Raw genomic sequence first — 18,496 nt, 5'->3', positions numbered from 1 at the left:
CCCATCCATTTTAGTTCACTGATGCCCAGGATGTCAATATTGGACCAGAGCACGCCAGGCACTCCTGTCTTCCACTGCCTCCCACAGTTTGGTCAAACTCATGCTGGTAGCTTTGAGAACACTGTCCAACCATCTCGTCCTCTGTCGTCCCCTTCTCCTTGTGCCCTCCATCTTTCCCAACAGGAAAGTCTTCTCTTCTCATGAGGTGGCCAGAGTACTGGAGCCTCAGCTTCAGGATCTGTCCTTCCAGTGAGCACTCAGGGCTGATTTCCTTCAGAATGGCTAGGTTTGATCTTCTTGCAGTCCATGGGACTCTCAAGAGTCTCCTCCAGCACCATAATTCAAAAGCATCAATTCTTCGGGGATCAGCCTTCTTTATGGTCCAGCTCTCACTTCCATACATCACTACTGGGAAAACCATAGCTTTAACTATACAGTGGTACCTCGGGTTAAGAACTTAATTCGTTCTGGAGGTCCGTTCTTAACCTGAAACTGTTCTTAACCTGAAGCACCACTTTAGCTAATGGGGCCTCCCGCTGCTGCTGCACCACCAGAGGATAATTTATGTTCTCATCCTGAAGCAAAGTTCTTAACCCAAGGTACTATTTCTGAGTTAGTGGAGTCTGTAACCTGAAGCGTATGTAACCTGAAGTGTATTTAACCCGAGGTACCACTGTACGGACCTTTGTTGGCAAGGTGATGTCTCTGCTTTTTAAGATGCTGTCTAGGTTTGTCATTGCTTTTCTCCCAAGAAGCAGGCGTCTTTGAATTTCGTGACTGCTGTCACTATCCGCAGTGAGAGAGCTACCCAAGCCTATTTTGTTGCAGTGCATATTTGGCACACAGGCAAGCGGGAGAAGGGCGCCCCTTCCTCTGATTCTGGCCCCGCCCCCTCCGCTCTGGCCCCTCTGGGATTCCCCAGGCCTGCTCCCTCCCTCCGCCCGCGGAGCCTCTTCCCTAGGCCGCCCCGTTGCCCCGGCAACGGGAGAAGCCCGCCGGGCCCTCCCCGCAACTGCCGCCCGGGCGGAGGGGGCGGGGCCTGCGCGAGGCGGCAGCCGCGGCGGGAGGGCAGGAGGGCGGCGGGGCGGACGGGCTCCTTCCCCGCCAGAGCGAGGGCAGCCGCGGCTCGCAGCAGCAGCAGCAGCGGGGGAAGGGGCAAGGTAAGCGGGCACCCACCCACCCACCTACCCATTCTCGGTTTCTGAGAGCTCTGCAGGCAGGGAGTCTTCCTCTGGAGAAAGGCTCTCTGTGCATGCTCAGAGGCCCGGTTTCTGCGTGCTCCAGAGCTATTGACTGTCTGGAGGAAGCCTCTCTAGCTATGCTCATAACCGTAGGGGTCAAGACCCCTAGAGAGAGCCCTCTGTGTATGTTCAGAGGCACCCTTCCTTCCTCCCTTTCCCACACAGCTCCAGGGCAGAGTGCTGAGAGAGCCTGGAGAAATCTGTTCTGCGCATGCTCAGAGGCATTTTCTCTGCTTCTCCTTCCCCAAGGCGGAGTGCCTGCAGAGGCTGGAGAAAGCCTTTCTGCATATGCTCAGAGGCACTTCCCCTCTGCCTCACATTCCCACACGTGCACCTTGGTGGCATGCTGAGAGAGGATGGACAAAGCTGTTCTGTGCATGCTCAGAGGCTGTTTTTTTTTTTATCTCTTCCTTTCCCACTTGCTCCAGGTTGGAGTATGGAGAGAGTTTGGAAAAAAAGGCCCCTCTGCATATGCTCAGAGGAACCATTCCACCCTTTCCCACGTTTCAATGGCAGACTGTTGAGAGCAGGGAGGGTTGTCTGTGGCACTCCACATAATGCTAGTATCTGTTGCTGGGAACCATAGAATCAGAGTGGGAGAGTTGGCAGGATACCCAAATGTCATCTAGTCAAACCCTGTGAAATGCAGGGATCTCCACACGCAGTCTCCCATCCAGTTGGAAACCATACAGGACCCTGCTTAGCTTTGCAAATGTGCTAGCAGTTTTGTTGCGTCAGAGTGCTGTTCCCTTCTCATCATCCTGCTTCCAGGTTTCCTTTCCTCTAGTCAGCCACGGTGAGAACAGGATACTGGACTGGCTGGGCCATTGGCCTGATCCAGCCGGTTCATTTTATGTTCTTACATTGGATTCCAGCTCCCTTAATCTGCAACCATTAGCCATTTGGGGCCGGTGGGAGTTGTAATTTAACATTTGGAAAGTCACAGGTTTGCCTCCATGACCGAGTCTGAACTGAGGAATCCCCTCTGTATATGCTCAGAAGCACATTCCTCCCCAAGTCCTCTAAACTCCAGGACAAGGTATGCCCCTCAATGTTCACAGAAAGCTGCCTTTCAATGGGTCCATCTAGCATAGTATGGTCTACTGGGAACTTCTCTTGAGGGTTTCAAACAGGGTTTCTCCCGCCAACCCTCCCTGGAGAGAGCAGAAATTGAACCCAGGACCTTCTGCGTTTAACATGCTCCATTGAGCTTTGGCTCTTCTGACTCGCTAGGTAGCCTTAGACCAATCTGTTTTCTCTCTCAGCCTCCACCCCCACTATAAATCCTAATTATTGTCTCATTAGTATACCCCAGTGACATGCTGCTTGGCAGCTCAATTCTGCACCTGTTTAACTCAGAACACAAATAGGTTCCAGCGGATTCTACAGGACATATTTCCAGTTAAGAGTATATGTAAAATTGCAGCCTCCAAAAAGCCATCTCACATAGCCTGCCTTGGTTGTTCAACACCTTGGTACTCGTACGTTTTGGCTCCTGAACGACCGAAACCCAGAAGTGAGTGTTCTGGTTTTCAATTTTTTTTTTTTGGAAGCTGAACGTCCAACGGGGCTTCCGGTTGGCTGCAGGAGCTGCAGGAGTTTTGGTTTCCAAATGTTTTGGAAGTCAAATGGACTTCTGGAATGGATTCCGTTCAACTTCCAAGGTACGACTGTATAGCTTTTGCTAATGAAATCACCAGATTTGAGGATTCCAAAAGACTATCAGAGACTCACACAGATCTCCTGAGGGGATCCTTTTTTCACCGTTTGAAAACAGGTAATCATGGATGCTTTCATTGAGATTCCTGGGTGCGCTTCCACCTCTAAGAGTCTCATAGTGAGCTCATTCTGCAAAGTGATGAGAATTTTATCTCTCCCTGCTTCCCTCGACCCGTCAGTTTCTGATCAGGCACAAATCCACCACTGGGCTGGATGTTTTATTGATTTAATGAAGCTATGCCCCACCCTTTAATGTCAAGATATTTCCAAAGCAGATTAATAGTCCCATCAATTGAAGACCGCATATTACGTGCACATTGATGTTAGCTTAACAGTTAAGCCACAGCAAACAGCCCTATTCCCACCCCACTGACCTGACATGTTTTCACTTGGAATCATAGAACTGTAGAGTTGGAACAAACCATGAGCGTCATCTAGTCCCCCAATGTAGGAATTTTTTGTTTGACACGGGACTCAAACCCACAACCCTGAGAGTAAGACTCTTGTACTTTGTTACTGCTGTTTCTCAAGTCTCTCCTTTTAACTGTGAGTCTTCTATGTAAATGAATAATTAAGGGGGAAAATATTAACCCACCCACCCCCAAAATATTCTTAATAGATTGGAGAAATGCTAAAATGGAGAAGAAAATAGAAGCACTTCAGGAACAAATGATGACTAGGTAGGTTGACGCATAATAATTTCCTGGTCGTTCCTGGTTTATCTTCGCTTATTTACTCCTGTACGCTCAATATGATGTAGAACTTAAAACCTTACACTTAAAGATTTCAAAGTTCTGTGGTCTTTTGATTCTTCATTACTGCTTATCTCATAAACACTAGGCCTAGACTGCTCAGCAGCAACTATATTGAGCAGGAGTGGCCACCTTGTTTGTTTGTTTATAAAAATATTTATTTACCACTATGTCACTTAAAAAAATCAAAGCAGTTTATAACAATAAAACAGTACAATGAAAACCACATTAAAAAGTTAAAAACAGACATCACTTAATCATTTGTGGTAAAACGTAATAAATCTGTTCTTAGCCATACTGTGATGCTTGACATTGATGAGTTTACTATTTTGTATATTAGGCAAACCATGAAGCGGTAATGCGGCTTATTGCTTTTAATGAAAAGTGCACCCCTAATTGACCTACATTTCTTATTGAAATTACTTTTCAGGCCTGGTCAAAGCAGTAGTGGCATCTTTTGTTTAAAACCTTCAGAGTGCATAACCTTTCCAATTAGAAAATGTTACGATCTGGAAACTGCACTGTAAAACTCACCCCTGTCGAAAGACTATTGTTGGGAAAGCTTTTTAAAAATCATTACCTAATTAGAGTTGTTCGGAAGCCTTTTATAAACAGAATAAGATTACTGTATCATGAAGAGGACACTTTTTTTAAAAAAAAATCTTTTTCTGCAGAAGTGATGTCATCAACCCGCTTGAGATTTCTTAGGGCTTAAAATGTTTCAAGTGTGTTGTAAAGTGCATTCTACAAACGTGACACTAGATGGCGATGGTGCCCTATGGCAAATTCAATATATTTTTTCAAACTTTTTTTGTAAAAAAAGCATCTTCACAACGTTTTTTATATGTGTCTAGATTCTACCTTTATCTTTTTGACATTTTGATTGCAAAATTATCCTGCTGAGACTTAGTCTGATGTAGGTGTTCGTGGGATTGCAGTTTTATAGTGATTCAATATAATTAACTGCCCAGAGTCAAAGATTGGGCTGGTTATTTGCAAATCAACATGTGAAAACATCGTTTCTGACCTTTGCAGTTCCTGATCATGCAAAACTCATTCTCTCTCTCCATCTAGGACAATGGTTGGAGGCAGGCTGTTAGATGAGGAGGGTGGGGAGTTTGTCGAGGAGGAAGCAGAGGTGGCAAAAAAGTGATGTTTTAGGGGACCAAAGATACTTTGTTGCCCAAGTGCCCACAAAAACCTGGAGCAAACTAGTTACTTTGGTGGGGAATTAACAAACCATCTAATCATCATTATTCAAAGGAACAAATATAAAGATTATTTCCTGGCATAGTAGCACTGTTTCATTGTTCATGCAAGTGAAGATTAAATGCAAATATTAATTATTAAATATTTATTATTGCTTGTAAGCCGCTCTGAGCCCGACCTTGGCTGGGGAGGGCGGGGTATAAATAAAAATTATTATTATTATTATTATTAAATATGCCTGTCAGCAGCACACCAAACTTTCTGGCTGCTATGAACATCACAGACTTGACTGTCCATACTTCCTCTCTCTCTTTTCATTTGGTTTTCTGTTTGCATTTTCAGGAACAGAGAGCATCTTTAACCCCCTTCCTCCCCCCCCACCGTCCTACCTACAACTTCGTACCAAATACAGCATATATACATATACCATATGACTTCACTTCCACCCTTTTCCTGGTTCCTTTGCTTTTCTGCTACTCCGCGTAATCCACATCTTTTTAACCATCTAATTTGTTGTCTATTAAAAGCTCTTTTATCTATTTCAACTCTGCTGGATTTCCTTGAGACCTGCTAAGCTGTGTATTTGTTTATACTGGTTCTTAAAATATTCAATAAACATTATCCATTCCTCATGTTCCTTATCTTCGTTTTCACTTACCCTGTTCGCCAGACCAGCCAGTTCAGCATATTTGAACATTTTACACTGCCATTCTTCCTTAGTGGGTACTATACTTGTTCTCCACCTTTGTGCCAATAAGTTCTAGCTGCATATAGTAATAAACCCTTTTGGGTTTTTTTGAGGGGGGTCTACATTGTTACCATCCCCAAGAGGAAAATCTCAGGGGGGGGGTGTTTCCCCTCCTTTAAAAAAAATTTCAAAACAAAAAAAATTACAAACATCAAATTCAAAATCCATATTCATTTTCTAACATAAGCCTATTACATAGATTACCTAAACTAAAATATATCTAATTGCTCTAGGCTGAGGAAAATCTTAGGGGTTTGGGGGGAAAGTTTTTTTTAAGTATCCTTTTTAATTCATTATATATAGTTTCCCAATATTCCTTAATTATTTTACAGGGCCACCACATGTGAAAATAGATCCCTCATTTTCATCACACTTCCAAAATACACCTTTTTCTTTGAATGTCAATGCTTCCTTATGGCTTACATTGACAGATTAGTGTCTTTGTTTGGTTGGTTGGGTTTGGTTTGGTTTGGTTGTTTTTAGCAACCCTCCAGGTCTCATGCAGAGATCTTTCACATCACCTGCTACCAAATATCTTTTAAACTGTAGGTGCCTATGGTTACCAGATGTCCCCGTTTCCCAGGGACAGTCCCCGGATTTACAAATCTGTCCCCGGACAAAATCCGTCCCCGCATTTCATTTAATGTCCCCGGATTTATATTTTAAGTGTTGTAGATTTATTAGTAGGGAATGAATGTTGCGTGATTGGTTTAACAGCACAAGACACATCATATGGGGACTTCTGGTGAGTCAAAATGGCGGGTGGTACGGCAGCGGGCAGCTCCTGAAGCCAGCCAGAACCAACTATGCTACCAGGCTGGCTCCAGGCTGCTGTGACTGTCGTTGCCACTGCCCGGGGGGAACCGGGGACGCCCGCCACGTCAACTGGGGGAACCGCTGACACACACACACCCCGCGACCCAAATTGAGCTGGGAGCGAGAGCGCCCGGTCACCCGGCCGACTGCCCAGCGGCGCTCTGGGGCCAGTAAAAACCCCGGAGCCGACGTAGGAAGAAGGAGGAGAGGAGAAGGAGAAGGAAGAGAGAGAAAGAGGAAGAGGAAGGAGAAAAAAGAGGGGAGCCCCGCCGCTGCTGCTGCTGCTGCTGTCGCTGAGGAGAGGTAGGAGAGCACCGGGAGGGCAAGGACATGTGGCCGAGCCCAGGCCCGACCAGAGCCTACTCCACAGCGGCTAGCGCTCCAAGAGAGCAGGCCGGGGCCCAGAGGAAGGCTGTGCGACAGAGGAGACCACAGAATAGAAGATACAGTGGTGCCCCGCAAGACGAATGCCTCGCAAGACGGAAAGCTCGCTAGACGAAAGAGTTTTCCGTTTTGAGGTGCTTCGCAAAACGAATTTCCTATGGGCTTGCTTCGCAAGACGACAATGTCTTGCGAGTTCCTGCTGGTTTTTTCCCCTCCCCCCCTTTTTCTAAGCCGCTAAGCCGCTTATCAGCTGATCCGATCAGCAGATAAGCCGCTAAAAGCCGCTAATAGTGCTAATCCATTAATCCGTCAATGGGCTTGCTTCGCAAGACGAAAAAACCGCAAGACGAAGAGAATCACAGAACGGATTCTTTTCGTCTTGCGAGGCACCACTGTATTACTTCTTATTTTTTTTTAAAAAAAATTAAAAATAACTTTTTTCTCTTTTTTTAAAAAAAACTGTCCCTTCAGTCTTTGAAAAAAATCTGGTAATCATATGGCAAGGATTAAATTTGGTACCTTTCAGAGAAGGCTGGGCATATGCTTTCCCTGTATTTCCTCCTCTCATTTCACTGGACCACTCCCTCTTAATGGTCTCCTTCCCTGGCCTATCCAGCCTCACTTTGCCTCCCCACTGCATCCTCCCTCCCTAAGCCTCTCCTCCTGTCACTACTTTCCCTGTGGCTCTTCTGCCTGCCCTGCTCCTATTCCTTTGTAAAACCTGAGCAGCTCAACCAGTAAGGACACGCAGACCCCTTTCTGCCCCTCTTTAACCTTAAGGCATTGTAGTTCAATCACTGCCAGAGGCTTCAGCATCACAACAAAGGGCAAAGTTGCCCATCCCTCCCTAACCTGCTGTCACTCACAAGAACCCATTGCTCACATATAAAAGCTGAAGGAATACGGGTGAAAAGGCAGGAATTATGTCAGTGATATGGCAATTTCCTGCAGCAATCCACGGCCACCTTCATTCCTGGCCTCCGGAGCAGTTTCCTTTGTGAGAAAGCTACTCCACAGGGATATGAAAGCAACTGTAGATTCGACAGCATAGTTTTAGCAAATTGCATTTTCTCCTAGCAGGGCTGCTGCTTCTCTCCCCTCTATCCTAGCATACTCAGCTGCTTTAATTCATTCCATTTTGTGCTGTCACATTTCCACAGCAGGTCTTGTCCGCACACAGCTTGCTGTCTGGCCCGGTGAGCAAACAGAGCCCCGCTGTGGCTGCTGAAAGCACAGTTCAGGATCCCTGACAGAGAGGATGCCAAGGAGATTTGGCACCGGGGCCTGGAGCCCTGTTTAGCTCTGCTCTTAATTGCAGCGTTCCCAGGCAGATGATGTGAGGGCTGTTGATCAAAACACAAGGCGGGTTGCAGGCAGAGGTGAATCTGTTCAGGCAAACTGACCAGCGCTTGGGCACATGTGTCTCTTTTCTAAAGACAATTTTTTGGGGGACACACCTGGAGCGTTTACAGGGCCAGATGAAACCTTGCTCGCCATATGGCACCTAATAACCACTTAATAGGCATTTCCTTCCTATCCACTGTAGGGGTGGCATAGAAGTTCCACATATACCAGTGGCACACAGTCAGTGGACTAGGGGGACTAGGCAAGTTCCTTAAATAGGGGTAAATTAGAGTGTTAAAGCCTGATGCCTCTTTCCCAAAGCCTGGGGAATTTCTGCCTGGCTTAGGGAGGGAGGTGTGATTCTCCAAAGGGGTCCAGGTGCCTTCCCAAAGACCACCTGGCTTTAGGAAAGAGGCAGCCAAGCTCCAGCATCCTATCAGTGAAGACCTTACTTGGAAAATATATACAACCCAAGTGGTTAAGAAAGCCCAACAGAGACTCCGTCTCCTCAGAGTATTGCGGAAGAATTATGTCAGTCAACATTTGATGATCTCCTTCTACCGGTCAACAATAGAAAGTGTCCTTTCATACTGCATCACGGTGTGGCGCGCTGGTTTGACATCATCTGATAGGAAGTGCCTACAGAGGGTGGTGAATACAACACAAGATATTATGGGCTGTCCTGTGAATCCTCTGGATGAAATAGCGGAAGAACGTTGCCTCAGGAGAGTGAGGAAAATTCTCAGGGATGATTCACACTCTGGCCGGCACTTTCTTGATCTCCTGCCCTCAGGCAGAAGATATAGAAGCATGATTAGTCGCACCAACAGGGTAAAGAACAGCTTCTGTCCGTGGGCTGTTAGGCTGCTGAATGAAAAGATAACAACAGGGCAACTGACTTTCTGGTTTGGTGGGTGTGCGTCAGTAAACGAGGGGAATTAAGATTAAGAGAGCTGAGTGGGGAGTGCTCGAGTAATCTCACTGTATACAAGTGACAATAAAGTATTTCAATTTCAATTTGTTTCAGTTTCAATCAGAGCCCTGGCACCTCCTTCCCAAACCCCAGGGAGCTTATACCCCATTTAGAGAGGGAGGCAAAATGCTTACGCATGGGATATCAGGCCCCCAATCGCCCTCACAAGCCGGCCCTTGGCCCTAATTGTTCCCTTATGAAAAAAATCGCTGCACACCTCTGACATATTCCCTCTTCTGCCAAGCTGTCTTGGCGATGCAGAGAGTCTTGCCAGCAAGAAGAATGGAGCGAAAGGAGTCTGTAGCCCAACCAGTGTGTGGCGGGACAGGGTGATTTTTTATAGGGCCACGACTCACATGGGCAGGTTCATTTTTGAGCTGCTGCTCTTTATGTTTCTCACCAGGTGGGTAGCTAAGACGAGGCACCGTAATACATTGCGTTTGCACCAGGATCATAGAATCATAGAGTTGGAAGAGACCACAAGGGCCATCTAGTCCAACCCCCTGCCAAGCAGGAAACGCCATCAGAGCACTCCTGACATATGGTTGTCAAGCCTCTGCTTAAAGACCTCCAAAGTAGGAGACTCCACCACACTCCTTGGCAGCAAATTCCACTGTTGAACAGCTCTTACTGTCAGGAAGTTCTTCCTAATGTTTAGGTGGAATCTTCTTTCTTGTAGTTTGGATCCATTGCTCCGTGTCCGCTTCTCTGGAGCAGCAGAAAACAACCTTTCTCCCTCCTCTATGTGACATCCTTTTATATATTTGAACATGGCTATCATATCACCCCTTAACCTCCTCTTCTCCAGGCTAAACATGCCCAGCTCCCTTAGCTGTTCCTCATAAGGCATCGTTTCCAGGCCTTTGACCATTTTGGTTGCCCTCCTCTGGACACGTTCCAGTTTGTCAGTGTCCTTCTTGAACTGTGGTGCCCAGAACTGGACACAGTACTCCAGGTGAGGTCTGACCAGAGCAGAATACAGTGGCACTATTACTTCCCTTGATCTAGATGCTATACTCCTATTGATGCAGCCCAGAATTGCATTGGCTTTTTTAGCTGCCGCGTCACACTGTTGCCTCATGTCAAGTTTGTGGTCAACCAAGACTCCTAGATCCTTTTCACATGTACTGCTCTCAAGCCAGGTGTCCCCCATCTTGTATTTGTGCCTCTCATTTTTTTTGCCCAAGTGCAATACTTTACATTTCTCCCTGTTAAAGTTCATTTTGTTTGTTTTGGCCCAGTTCTCTAATCTGTCAAGGTCGTTTTGAAGTGTGATCCTGTCCTCTGGGGTGTTAGCCACCCCTCCCAGTTTGGTGTCATCTGCAAATTTGATCAGGATGCCCTTGAGTCCATCATCCAAGTGTTGATGTAAATGATAGCAAGTGTTGATGTAAATGATAGGCCACAGTTAGAGCAAGCCAGGATTCATAAAACAACTTCAAATCTAACATCCTGGTTTTACAGCCTCCAACAAACCATAGCTTGTGAGGGGGCCTAGGTTCCAATATACAACCAAACCATAGGGTGGTATTCAACTTAAGTTTTACTTAGGGTAGGTCTGTCAAAATGAATGCACCTATCTTAGTCGTGTTCATTAATTTTAATGGGTTTTACTAGGAGTAAAACTTAGTAGGATATCACCTGTAGTTTAGCTAAACAAATCACAGTTTAGTGTTACATCCAAACTGGACAAAAGAAACATTGACTAAGGGGAAAAAAACATTAAAATAAGCAATTTGGTTATTCTCAAGTTCAATATGAGCTCACTGGAGGGAAAAAATAGCCTGAAGAATAATATTTCAATCTGTTCTATGCAGTACATTTTAAAAAGACCTCTTTTTCTTTTTTTAGATCCGTCCCTTGCAATGTTGAGCTTCAAGAATTAATGCATCAGATTGATATCATGGTAAACAACAAGAAACGAGAATGGGAAAAGAAATTGCAGGCTTTAGAAGCGCGAATGACTGTCCGGGATCAAGAATTGGCAAGTGCCCAAAGCAGGTTGGATCAGAAAGGTCTAGAGGTATGGGATGCCTACTGTTTAGTGAATGAAGCATTGACCCGGAGGTACTACTTAATTGATCGCTTTATTAACATACATGTTCAGTGCACTTATCAACAGCTCTAATCCTGTACCCAGCCGTGAACATTTGAGTACACATAAGTCCCCTCACGCCGGACGGGAAGGTAAACAGCGTTTCCGTGTGCTGCTCTTGTTCGCCAGAAGCGGCTTAGTCATGCTGGCCACATGACCCGGAAGCTGTACGCTGGCTCCCTCGGCCAATAAAGCGAGATGAGCACTGCAGCCCCAGAGTCGGCCACGACTGGACCTAATGGTCAGGGGTCCCTTTACCCTTTTACTCACTGGCACAGAGTACAATTGTCTCATTATTTTGCTGCCCGCTAGATACCAGAACCTCATTTTATTTAACTTTATTTTTTTTACCAAAAAAGCAATGGCTATGGGCATTTGCAACACATAGACCTTCTCTTTGCAGCTACCCCGCTATGACCCACCATCTTGGACAAGTCACCCAATTTATAATAAACTGTGAAAAACTATCTACCTTGGACCTGAAATCAAGCCGAGATCTGCCCCAGCCGTAAAGTTTTACAAAACAATTAAGCCCACATTTATATCTAACCATTGCAATAATGCATTAGATGTATTGGGGAAGCTTTTTCACCAGTTTCTCCTCTCACTCACCTCGCCTTCAGATGTATTAATCAGTACTCTTTGTATGAAATCCAGAAGGAGCAATTGCTTCCTTTCAAAGCTTGGTTCAGAGTAAGTAAGTATGCTGCTACACTAGATATTTGTTCTAGAATTTTGTTCATTTGCCACCCATTGTTTGTTCTTTGTATGGGGTGCCTATCATCAAATCGTTCTCCTGCCTTTCCCCCATACTTATCCCATTTCTTTTGAGAACTCAACATACCTGAGCAGCACCTGAGCAGCAAAGGTGCCCATTGCCTTTAAATTTCTCTTTGAAGATGCACTCGTATTTTCCTGGTGATGCTCTGCAGAAAATCCAGCATCACATGGAAGATTCATTCTGTTGGCTTGGAGGGCTCCTGACTCCTGATCAAAATGGAGCCATCTCCGGCTGAAATGTCCATTGCCGTCCTTGCAAATCTGGGAAAGGCTCCATTTAAAGGCAGCAGCAGCAGCAGAGTGTTCCAAATTAGGAGGGGCGGCTTATCCCTACTCCTAACAAAATATATTGTTTTGGAGTGCACAGCTATTACGGCATGGCTTTTGAATTGTGCTATGTGTACCCATGTGATACCCAAGGATTTGACATGCACTTCATTCATGTCTACTAGTTCAGAACTTCATAGGCACTCTTTAAGGCCAAACAATTGCATGAATGTTTTTATAGTTGCAAATAGCAGCCTCTGGAGAGGCAGGCAGGATCAGGGCCAATAGGATGGAGAGGGGGAGCTTAACCCTTTGTGCTCTGACATAACCCTGACGAAAATCCCCTTGCCCCAAGATCCTGTTTTCATTACAAGCAAAATTAGTAGCATTTTTGTAGCCTCATAAAGAGAAGAAATAAGATACATTTACTAGATTGTGAGAACCCTCTTAGATTAGGATAATCTCAGCTGCACTCTTATATGGTCTCAATCTACCACTGTGTGCCTTTCAGACACAGACTTCAAAACCACTTATTTTGATTTAATAATATAATAATAATAATAATATCTTTATTGTCATTGCCCCCTCTCGGGGACAACGAAATTACTTGGCTGCTCCATCCACCCAGGTAGGGCACTCCACACAAAATCAAAACAACTATAAAAACACTAATTAAAACAATACAATATAAAACAGCAAGGAAGATTAGATGACTTTCAAAGTCCAGGCTTCCCATTCAGGGCCGAGATCGCTCTGGGGAAGAAGCTGTTCTTAAGACGGCTTGTTCTTGTCTTCATCGTCCTGTATCTCCGTCCCGACGGCAAGAGCTCGAAGAGACAGTGACCAGGATGCGATGGATCTTTTACTATGTCCAGTGCCTTCCTATGGCACCTTGTGGCATAGATCTGCTCTAAGGTGGAGAGTGGGCAGCCAACAATGCTCTCTGCTGCCTTAACAACTCTGCACAACCCCAACCTGTCCCGGGTAGTACAGCTTCCGTACCACACACATAAGCCATAAGTGAGCACGCTCTCAATGGCACAGTGATAGAAGGCAAGCAGCAGTTTCTGCGGAAGATGGTTTTTCCTTAGTATTCTCAAAAAGTACAGTCTCTGCTGCGCCTTCTTCACAAGCCCCCTTGTGTTGACACTCCAGGACAGATTCTCTTGTAATTCAATGCCCAAAAATCTGAACGCTGTTACCCTCTCCACACAGACCCCATCAATCAAAAGTGGCTGGACATTGCTCTTCTGTCTCCTGAAGTCCACCACAAGCTCCTTTGTCTTCCTTGTATTTATGAGCAAGTTGTTAGCTCTGCACCACTCTGTCAGCCGCTCCACCTCATCTCTATAGTCCGTTTCACCCTCCCTTTCAGAGATGAGCCCAATCACGGTTGTGTCATCTGCAAATTTGACAACCCTATTACTAGGGTGAGCAGCGACACAATCGTACGTGTAGAGAATATAAAGGAGCGGACTGAGTACGCATCCCTGTGGTGTTCCTGTGTTAGTCCTAAGCATACTAGAGGTATAAGGGCCCAACCGAACCCTCTGGGGGCGGTCTGACAAAAAGTCCAATATCCACCCACAAAGTGATAACGGAAGCCCCAGATCTTCCAGTTTAGACATCAGACGTTGTGGTAGAATGGTGTTAAATGCCGAGCTGAAATCTAAAAAAAGCAGTCTGGCATAACCCCCCCCCCCCCCGCTGCTCCAAATGTGCAAGAACGGCATGGAGGGCAATCGCCACAGCGTCCTCTGTCGATCTTTTCGTTTTATAAGCAAATTGGAATGTGTCCAGTCCCTCTGGAAGGCAGGCAATGACATAATTTCGTACCAGCTTTTCAAAGCACTTCATGATTATAGGTGTGAGTGCTACTGGACGAAAGTCATTCAGATCTTCCGGGTTAGATTTTTTTGCTATTGGAACGATAGTAGAGGACTTTAGGCAGGATGGAACAATAGCCTGGGCTAGGGATCGATTTAAGATCCCAGTGAAAACTCCTGCTAGTTGATCTGCACAGTCTCTCAATACCCTTCCAGCTACCCCATCTGGCCCTATGGCCTTCCTTGGGTTGATTCCCTTCAACACCTTCCTCATCTCTTCTTTTTCCACAGAGACTACTACATTCCTTTGTACTGATGATGGTGATGGTGGTGATGGTGGCAAGGCCTTCACAGGGAGTGGTGGTGGTGGTGGTGGTAAAGCCTCAGCAGGTGTTGCTGCAGATGTTACTTCAAAACGGGCAAAAAAGGCATTCAAATCCTCTGCGAGGGATGCCCCTCCCTCGTCTGCCAGGGAATCCTTGGATTTGTACCCTGTTAATTCTTGTACACCTTGCCACACCTGCCTGGTGTTGTTACTTTGCAGATGATTCTCCAGCCGCTGTCTATACGCCTCCTTTGCTACACGGATACCTCTCTTTAGATCGGCTCTAGCTAAGCTGTACAACGACTTATTTCCACTTCTGAAAGCAGTGTTTCTTGCCTTTAGCAACCCCTGAACCTCCCTTGTCATCCAGGGCTTCCTGTTTGGGTAGATCTTTATCCGTCGCCTCCGTGTTACATTGTCAGTGCAGAACCTAATATAGTCCAACACTGAAGGCAGCTTCAGAACATGAAATGTAATGACTTGAGATTTAATCAAATGCAAAAGGTTTGTAGGGGGAAAGTGAAACTTTTCAGAAGATTCATAGATCTCCCTTTATGATCAAATTGACGTAAAATTCTCGCAGTCCAACAAAAATGGATCAGAACATGCATCTGGGTAGGCTTGCCAAAACAAAAATGTTTTTAGCAGGTGCTGAAAAGATAAAGGTAAAGGGACCCCTGACCATTAGGTCCAGTCGTGGCTGAACCTGGGGTTGCGGCACTAATCTCGCTTTACTGGCCAAGGGAGCCGGCTTACAGCTTCCGGGTCATGTGGCCAGCATGACTAAGCCACTTCTGGTGAACCAGAGCAGCGCACGGAAACGCTATTTACTTTCCCGCTGGAGCGGTACCTATTGATCTACTTGCACTTTGATGTGCTTTCAAACTGCTAGGTTGGCAGGAGCAGGGACTGAGCTACGGGAACTCACCCTGTCGCAGTGCTGAAAAGCGTACAGCAAAGGCTACTGCCTGATATTAATATGCAGGGAGTTCCCAAGGGCAGGTGTGCACTGGAATATCAAGGTCTTACAAATGTGGAAGGGGTATTATGTGGTGCATGTAACTTGCATTTTATGTTAATAGCATGCTGTTTGTTAATTTTTTAGCAGTGATATCTTTATGCTTTTAAAAATGCCTTTGGCTTTTGGAACTCTTTTGATGCCCAGTATCATGTCCACTTCAAATACAGGTTGGGCTACTGAGGCAGAAACTGGACAGTTTGCAAAAGACAAAATACGAGATGGCTCAGAACTATGACACGCAGCTTCAAGCCCTGAAGAATCAAGTAAGGAAGGGGAAATCTCTTTCCTATTTTATAGTTCGTAATATTTCAAGCTAGGTTTAGTAGATTGCCGGCTGCTTTGTAACTAGCTCAATGACTGCCTATACTGTGATGTACTGAGTCAGGTGGTGGCCGATCTTTTTCGCCCTGAGGGTCCAGTTCATTCTAGCCAAACCCGCCAGGGCCCAGGGGCTGATAAGCCTTCCCATCCCCTCATGTGTGCAAACACAGGATATACACAGCTAGAGAGGATGTGTGTATATACGTGCATATAGGCACACTGTCTGGGTTCTCCTGTTACTTTCACCAACCCTAGTGGAGTTTTCAACAAGTGACACATTTATCCAGCTTAGTGCAGCCCCCACCCCACCCAAGTGTCAGGCTTAAAACTTATAACAAAGGTGATTTTTATTTTTTTTAGATCAGGATCAAGCTAGTTAACCCCACTGTCTAACTCTGAAGAACCATTAAAGCACCAACACAAGATGGCGCTAAACTGATGCAAAGCACTTCCCACAAACACCAGGCAAGACATCCCTGTACATCAGAGCTTTCCAAACTCATCATGTTGGGCACACGCTTTTTAGACATGCATTGTTTCGCGACGCATTAAATCAATTTTACTAGCAAGCTACAGGTTAAACTACCCCCTTTCCAGCTCTGGAACACACAACACACCTACACACTGCAGCCAATGCACTAACGTGTCGTGACGCAGATTTTGGAAAGCTCTACTCTACATGGTAGTATTAAGCAAATATCCAGGCAATCTGTGTTTAAAAGTGCAGTTATTTAACATCACAGGTTGTATGAAAGCACTGGCTTGTTCACCGTTAACTGTTTAGTTGTAATAGCTGGTACAGGTGGCTCTCAATTTCGGCTGGGATTGCATTCCTGGGATAGCACATAAAGCCAAAATCAAGTACAGTATAGTCGAAATGTATTGGGTTCAATGGGGGGTGGGATTGCCAAAGGCTTTCTTCCCGGTTGCCCCCTTCCTTTCTGCCTCCCTATTTTCTTTAATTTGCCAAGTGCATAAAGCTGAATGTGCACCAGTTAAATGCACGTTAAGTTGCTGTACTTGAATGCACGCAAGTTAACTGTACTTTTTTTAATAAAAAAAACCCCCAGCAACCCAGATTAGATGGCTGATTAGATCATTTAAGCTTAACTGCCTTTGCCAATTACACCTCCAAAACCAAGGCAAAAAAATAAGGCGTTTGTGACGTTCATTCCTCTTCCAGTTTGCCAAGCTGACACAAAGCTACGAAAAGCTACAGCTGCACCAATTAAAACAAAAAAAAGCTCACAGCTTGGAGAAATGTACAGAAAATCAAGAAGCCCCATTTCAGCTGAGCAGTTTGAACCAGAAATTGGAGGTCAGTTCCTGTATCAAAAGGAGCGTATTTCTCCTCCTCCTCCTCCTCCTCCTCCTCCTTCTTCTTCTTCTTCTTCTTCTTCTTCTTCTTCTTCTTCTTCTTCCAAAAGTATGCCTTGTGACCACAGGATTCTTCTCAGTTGTGTCTTAGCCCATCATAGGGTCCCATTGGACCTACAAGGCCATTTTCTCCCAAACCAGGCTTACCTGTCTATCATCACTGGGCAATGTCAGGGGATGGGCGGGGGTGCCAGGTTCAATCCTGCTGAGAGCAGGGTTGGGACTGTTCCTTGCCACCAGTGTGGTATTTGGGTGGAATCTAAGAGTTGGAAGGGACCCCAAGAGTCATCTAGTCCAACCCCCTTGCAATGCAGGAATCTCAACTAAAGCATCCATGGCAGATGACCATCCAACCTCTGCTTAAAAACCTCCAAGGAAGGGGAGTCCACCACCTTCTGAGGGGGAGACCATTCCATTGTCAGAAAGTTCTTCCTGATGTTTCGTCGGAATCTCCTTTATTGTACCCCCCCTTTGCCCATCTGTAAAGGTAAAGGGACCCCTGACCATTAGGTCCAGTCGTGACCGACTCTGGGGTTGCGGTGCTCATCTCGTTTTATTGGCCAAGGGAGCTTCCGGGTCATGTGGCCAGCATGACCAAGCCGCTTCTGGTGAACCAGAGCAGCGCACGGAAACACCGTTTACCTTCCCGGTGGAGTGGTACCTATTTATCTACTTGCACTTCGTGCTTTCGAACTGCTAGGTTGGCAGGAACTGGGACCGAGCAGCGGGAGCTCACCCCATCGTGGGGATTCGAACCGCCGACCTTCTGATCGGCAAGTCCTAGGTTCTGTGGTTTAACCCACAGCGCCACCCGCGTCCCTGCCCGTCTTTAGAACTGTGCAAAAAGCTGCTTAGCCCCTTTTTCTCAGGAGCAGTTCAACCAGTGTGCACACCACAAGGAATATACTTCCGCTCTCTGGGGGGAAACATCATCATCATCATTTGTCTCGAACTGTAGTTTGTCACAACATGCTATGAATCCCTGGCTATAGGGAATTTTTTGGTGCACAGTGTTCTTCAGATGTAGGGGAATATTTACTGGCACTAGCTATGATACTAAACACACGCTTTTTGTGACCATTGCTTACTGAAGTGCTGTGTGCATTGTCACCTAATTGCCAATTTACTGCTGGCTTTTTTCTCTGGAGCTGTCCTTGTCACTGTAGCACCTACATTTTGCCACCAGGAATTTACTGCTGCTTTCCCAGGGCTTCTTCCAAAAGAGAGTGCTTTTGGAACAGAGGGCAGCCACTTCAGTTGTCCTGGGCTGAAACAGCTGAATTAGGCAGCTTTGTCCT

The 18,496-nt window shown here is 45.8% G+C and overlaps 1 protein-coding gene across 4 annotated transcripts in view; it reads left to right on the top strand.

Moving 5' to 3' along the window:
* The first annotated feature begins 1,034 nt into the window (after nucleotides 1-1,034).
* The window catches only part of DEUP1 (deuterosome assembly protein 1), a 67,343-nt gene continuing 49,881 nt past the window's right edge, over nucleotides 1,035-18,496 (top strand). For 2 of the 4 annotated variants that reach the window (XM_083499619.1, XM_083499617.1), the window contains exons 1-5: nucleotides 1,035-1,160; nucleotides 3,580-3,640; nucleotides 11,038-11,209; nucleotides 15,668-15,763; nucleotides 17,005-17,139. In XM_083499619.1, coding sequence (XP_083355745.1) covers nucleotides 3,597-3,640; nucleotides 11,038-11,209; nucleotides 15,668-15,763; nucleotides 17,005-17,139 — 447 coding nt within the window. In that variant the 5' untranslated portion in view covers nucleotides 1,035-1,160; nucleotides 3,580-3,596. The remainder of the gene's footprint in view (nucleotides 1,161-3,579; nucleotides 3,641-11,037; nucleotides 11,210-15,667; nucleotides 15,764-17,004; nucleotides 17,140-18,496) is intronic. The other 2 variants (XM_083499620.1, XM_083499618.1) reach the window with 1 other exon arrangement.

The sequence above is a fragment of the Podarcis liolepis genome (genome assembly GCF_965112155.1).
Source record: "Podarcis liolepis genome assembly, chromosome: 4".
Taxonomy (NCBI): domain Eukaryota; kingdom Metazoa; phylum Chordata; class Lepidosauria; order Squamata; family Lacertidae; genus Podarcis; species Podarcis liolepis.
The sequence above is the reverse complement of the archived record's forward strand: the minus strand, read 5'-3'. Positions and strand labels throughout refer to the sequence as shown.